Source organism: Saccostrea cucullata, unplaced genomic scaffold (genome assembly GCF_032062105.1).
Source record: "Saccostrea cucullata isolate Sc308-1 unplaced genomic scaffold, CSIRO_AGI_Scuc_v1 ctg19433, whole genome shotgun sequence".
In the NCBI taxonomy this organism is placed as follows: domain Eukaryota; kingdom Metazoa; phylum Mollusca; class Bivalvia; order Ostreida; family Ostreidae; genus Saccostrea; species Saccostrea cuccullata.
Window position 1 is genome coordinate 1 of NW_026939258.1, and position 5,953 is coordinate 5,953.

The window sequence follows — 5,953 nt, forward strand, 5'->3', positions numbered from 1 at the left end:
GTGGTACTGGAGAAGAAGATTTTTAAAGATTTTTCCTATATATTCCTATGTAAAACTTGGGTTGGCCATTTTGGCCCCACCCTTGCCCCGGGGGTCATGATTTGAACAAACTAGAATCTACACTACCTGAGGTTGCTTCCACATGAGTTTCATCTTTCCTGGCCCAGTGTTTCTGGAGAAGAAGATTTTAAAAGATTTTTCCTATATATTCCTATGTAAAACTTGGGTCGGCCATTTGGCCCCACCCTAGCCCCGGCGGTCATGATTATAACAAACTTAAATCTACATTATCTGAGGATGATTCCACATGAGTTTCATCTTACCTGTCCTAGTGGTTGTGGAGAAGAAGATTTTTAAATATGTTTCCTATATATTCCTATGTAAAACTTGGGTTGGCCATTTTGGCCCCACCCTTGCCCCAGGGGTCATGATTTGAACAAACTAGAATCTACACTACCTGAGGTTGCTTCCACATGAGTTTCATCTTTCCTGGCCCAGCGGTTCTGGAGAAGATTTTTTAAAAATGCCATTAATTTTTAACAAATTCATGATTATCTCCCCTTGGAAAAGGGCGTGGCCCTTCATTTGAACAAACTTGAATCCCCTTCACCCAAGGATACTTTGTGCCAAGTTTGGTTGAAATTGGCCCAGTGGTTCTTGAGAAGAAGATGAAAATGTGAAAAGTTTACGACGACAACGACAACGACAACGCCAACAACAACAACGACAACGACAACGACGACAGACAACGGACAAATTTTGAGCAGAAAAGCTCACTTGAGCCTTTGGCTCAGGTGAGCTGAAAATACAAAAAAAAAAAACACAAACAAACCAATGCAAAATTCACAGACAGAAATCAGTTGGATATAATTGTCGAGTTGTATTTACTATATAAACGATAAATATCGCACGTTCTCGTTTTAATATGCACGTAACTTGCTTATCTTATTTCTTATTACGCAATAAATTCTTTATATTCATTACTTGAAGCAAAGAGTTGTTGGATAATCCAGTCATTTTCGCTGATTGTTTCCTCTTTTGCAAGACGAGCGTTTTTTTTATGTTGCATGCTACCTGAAAAAAATTAAATGTGGTTCCATCAATTTTCGTTGCCATCAATTTCGTGGATGTTGTAAAACAGACATTTTCGAGGATACGTAATTTCGTGGACTAAAACATTGTCTATACAAATGAATAACACATTTCTCAATTCATTGAACAATAATATCATAGATCTGCTCAACAACAAATTCCTCGAAATTTGGTGCTCAACGAATATTGATCATGTTGATGAAACAACAGTAATGTAACAGCCAAGGTAAAATATCTAACAATAACATTCTTATAATTTGAAAAAACAAATTAAGTTGTCTATAAAAATATCTCGTAAAAATGAAATCCATTGTTTTAAGGTGCATGCTCGTATACATCCCAAACATATAACAATGTCCACTGAATTTGATCCACGGAGAATTACAAATAGATTCAGCAAAGGCTGAAAAATGCAGGCCTTTACTGATGGTATCAGTAAAACACTTTAACGCTTATAACGGTCAAAATTGCGGTTATTAATAACTCAAAACAAGCACCGATAGGGACTATAGCTTTCTTCTGAGTCTGTCTGTCTGTCCGTCCGTTTGTTTGTCCCTCTTTCTGTCAGTCTGTCCCACTTGGTTTTCTGCACTTTTTTTGCAAATTTTTAGCTGATTTTTAGCATATGAGAGTATCTTGGTAAGTTACAGATCAAGTTTGCTTTCCGTTCTGCTTCATTTATTTTTGACAGATCTATAGCATTTTAATTTTTTATATGGTTTAAGATCGGGTTTGCTTCACAAAATTAATGTTACAATTTTTACATTTGAATTATTTTCTTTAGGTTCAAAGCATACAGAACCTCAAAAAAGTTTGTTTAATTACATTCATCATTCACTCTCATTTTAAATGCAAAACAAAAAGACATGGAAAGTAATTATTAAAATTGGTAGCTGGAATAATTTTTTTCTCGAAATTGTGATGATTTCGTTTAACTTAAGAAATGAAAAAAGTCCTAGAATATAAAAAGTATCTGAAATCGTCTCTAGTAACTTTAGACACAAAAATGATTCGGCAAACATTTACATAATTGTAATCGTATTAGGTACACTTCTATCAATTATAGAAAAGCTGCGTGGATGTTGATAGTCAGGCACAGGTACAGTCATGGATGCTGAATAAAAAATGCATAAAGGACACTTACACCACTGGTGAGTGGTGGCGTCTCCATATGAGTGAAAAGGTCTCGGGAGGGACGTTAAACAACATACAAACAAACAGTTAAAACTATTTCTGTTTAAAGTTGCAATAGTTAAAATGCAAATCAATACTATTGATTAGTAATGGCTCGAAAAATATAGATAGTTTATAACACTCGTTTTAAGTAAATCTGTAATTCGATGCTTGACAGATGTACATGCGTAGGTGATTGCTTGTCAATGATTATAACAAGAAATAGACAAATTAATTTATCTACGAAAATTTTGATATAATAAACTGGAATTCTTATATAATCTTTTAGTTTTAATTTGAAATGTTAGATTTTGGTTTTTTTTCTAGACAAAATGATTGGTTTGTTTTTTTCCATTTCTAATATAATTTTGAGCCACTTGTGTTCGATTTTTAATAATCAAGACAAAAATACCAATACGAGAATCAACAATCTAAAATCAGACATTCGTGACAGAAACTTGGTAATGCAGCATTGTAAATTCTATCAGCAATTTGGAATCAAATATCCGAAGTTTGTATTATCTATTTATTCAGTAAAAGGAAATAGATATTTGTTTTTTTTTTATATTCCTTAACAGAGTATTGAAGATGAATGATTTTCGAGAGGTATTCATGTCAGAAGAAATTCTATTTTATTTTCATTAAGAATTTAATCTTGGCTAACAAATTTCATTCCTTTCAGTTGCAATGATCATGATTATATTATTTTACCAATTCAGAAATTCTAAACCATGTCGGTTTTACAGCAAGTGCAACGTCTGGCAATTTGTGGTCTGGATCCACGCTAGTGTTCAACAGATTGATCTACTCTAACGGGGGCGGCTACAGCACTCACTCCGGTGTGTTTACCTCCCCCGTCACAGGGACTTTTGTCTTCTATGTTGCTGTGATTTCTGATTCGAACATTGATCTTAATTATATATTGTGTTAAGCGTTGTCAGTAAAGTGAGGAGTATGTCTTATTTCACTTCCGGTTGAAGTGATCATATGATCATGATTATATTATTTTACCAATTCAGAAATTCTAAACCATGTCGGTTTTACAGCAAGTGCAACGTCTGGCAATTTGTGGTCTGGATCCACGCTAGTGTTCAACAGATTGATCTACTCTAACGGGGGCGGACAGCACTCACTCCGGTGTGTTTACCTCCCCCGTCACAGGGACTTTTGTCTTCTATGTTGCTGTGATTTCTGATTCGAACATTGATCTTAATTATATATTGTGTTAAGCGTTGTCAGTAAAGTGAGGAGTATGTCTTATTTCACTTCCGGTTCTCACTCGTATCAAACAGGGACAAACCTTGCTACATTACATTTAAGTGTTGGAGACAGAGTCTGGATTAGAAAAAATGGTGGAGGCGCTACACACAGTGATGATCCACTGGTAACTTTCAGTGGCTTTCGCTTATAAATTAGTAGTTGTAAACTTGAAGTAAATTTTCCTTTAAAACATAAGGCTGAATCTCGTTTTTCATGCTATATACTAGTATTGATTAAAAGGTCGGGCTTCGATATTTCGAACACGTGAAATATCACAATTAAATTCATTCTTTGTTATAACCCGATTATTTATCTCGAGAGAATGAAAATTATGATACATTTAATTTCAAGTGAACAGAAATAATAAAAAAATAATGCATGCAAGCACGCACTTATATATCAAGTATCACTTAACTATAAATTCCATTGGAATTTTTTCTGAGGGTAAAAAATCATTTCGGTGTAAAAGCACTGCATGGTATCGATTAACAACGGTCTTAATCACCTTTACCTGCCGTTTGTTTATTTCTGTTTCTTAATTTATTTTATACCCATGAATATCTTTTTTGATCATGCTAAGCTTCATTTCTAATTGTTTATTTTAAAAGTCTTTATTCTTAACATGGATACGTAATTAGACATCTGCAAACAAAACCTTTATTTTGTATGCAATACACAGAAGTGAAATTTTTTTTTCAATTTCAATGATCTTTTTCGCAAACGTAATCCCGTTTTGTGCTGCATGTACCATCACCCCAATAAAATGCCTTTTTATCATGATTAAAGTAACACAGACATCTTTCAATTGTTGGGCGATTGGGCTCTGATGGATAAAAGAATGTGAATCCAATTTTTTCATTGGTGGATTCCCATTTCCAATCACCGACTTTTCTCAAAGTGTTTCCACCAATCCACCAATACCAGAGGTTATCTGCAACATGAATTATAAGTATAAATCAAAGAAAGTTAATAAAAAATTGTCAGTTAATTTATTTAAGAAATATCAACAAAACATACTTGATAAAACATACAATAATCATAGTAGAATTTGTTTTGTATTTTGGTCAACCGTACCAGTTATTCTGGCAAAATATTCATTTGGTGTCTATATTCCCCTTAAATTTTACAAACAGATTAGTAGCAATTATGTTATACGAAATAACCTTCATCAAAAAGTAAACATTTAAAGCATTATTTTCTAAAAAAAAAAATCAATTAGTAAATCATTTAGGGCACTGGTAACAAAATCCATGCTATGCAAAAAAATAAACAATGGTTTCTTTATAAATACAAAAAAAATATTTCAAAGAAATTGATAGTTGAACAAGTAAGCGAAGATTTGATTTAGTGCATTAACATATGTAACTAGATTTATCTACATGTGCAAGACATATAGCCTAGTATTTGAATTAGCAAATGTTGCTTTCAACGAAAGGCGATAAAAGAAATACACAGATAAATGAAATATACGCTTACAGTACGCATGTAACTTCCAAATAGCCTGATTTGCAAATAATTTTAATATTCTTTAATTACTTAAAGCAAACAGTTGTTGGATAATCCAGTCGTTTTCCGTGGGTGTTTCCACTCGAGCAAGATAAGCATTTTTTGTGTTGCATGCAACCTGGAAAAAATTAAATAACGTAACAACGAAAGTAAAATATGTCACATTTAGATTCGATTCAAAAGAAAAATCAAGAAAAATCAAATAAGAGCAAAATCAAGTTCTTAATAAGAATATCGCGTAAAAATTCAATAAATTTTAAAGGCAAATGTATTGCTTAAAAATACATGTATACGTACTTTGCTTTCAAACCAACTTTTATTGTTCATTCCAAACATATAACAATGTCCGTTGAATCCTATCCACGGATAACTACACATAATTTCAGCAAAACCTGAAAAATGCAGTCCTTAAGTTAAACAGGTAAGATAATTTAAAATTAAACAAAGCTTTAAAAATTTCATTGTTAGGTTATGATCATAACAATTGTTACAAAAATATCACAATAAACACTGACATACCAACAGCAACGAAGAAGCCATACACAAAACAAAAAATAAATACAGGGCTTTTCAAATGCATCTTGAAGAGTATATTATGCTTTGCTTTATTGTTCCAACAGATTTTTAATTTCAAATAGGTTTATAGTGTGTCAGAAATTGAAATCAATGTTGCAACAGCTTTAAACATATTGACTTACTGATTTTGAAAATAAAATTTATGAATACTAAATGAAGTACTTGACAGATTGGTTTGTACTGAGTCGAAAACAAAGGTGTTCGAAAGCAACGCTAAATAAACAAACAAGAAAAAATTAACCTCCTCATTAAAAAAATTAATTCCCATTATTAGAAAAAAACTTGTATGCTAAAGAAATTTTATTGTGGTATACATTGGGCAATTAAGGCAATGAATCCAGAGACA

General features: G+C 32.6%; 1 protein-coding gene across 1 annotated transcript; it reads right to left on the reverse strand.

Moving 5' to 3' along the window:
* Nucleotides 1-4,139: 4,139 nt before the first annotated feature.
* On the reverse strand, nt 4,140-5,670 carry LOC134252657 (perlucin-like protein). The gene is made up of 4 exons (XM_062735141.1): nt 5,551-5,670; nt 5,329-5,423; nt 5,062-5,149; nt 4,140-4,456 (listed from the first exon to the last, which is right to left on the reverse strand). The coding sequence occupies exons 1-4, from the start codon at nt 5,609-5,611 to the stop codon at nt 4,227-4,229; spliced, it is 474 nt and encodes a 157-aa protein (XP_062591125.1). The 5' UTR covers nt 5,612-5,670; the 3' UTR covers nt 4,140-4,226.
* Between the last annotated feature and the right edge of the window lie 283 nt (nt 5,671-5,953).

Bases quoted from the DNA above. Each gene is read 5' to 3' on its own strand.
- LOC134252657 (XM_062735141.1), bottom strand. From the start codon at position 5,611: ATGCATTTGAAAAGCCCTGTATTTATTTTTTGTTTTGTGTATGGCTTC. The intron at 5,424-5,550 runs GTATGTCAGTGT...TGCATTTTTCAG, and splicing joins TGGCTTCTTCGTTGCTGTTG to GTTTTGCTGAAATTATGTGT. The intron at 4,457-5,061 runs GTAATTAAAGAA...TTCATGTTGCAG, and splicing joins CCAACAACTGTTTGCTTTAA to ATAACCTCTGGTATTGGTGG.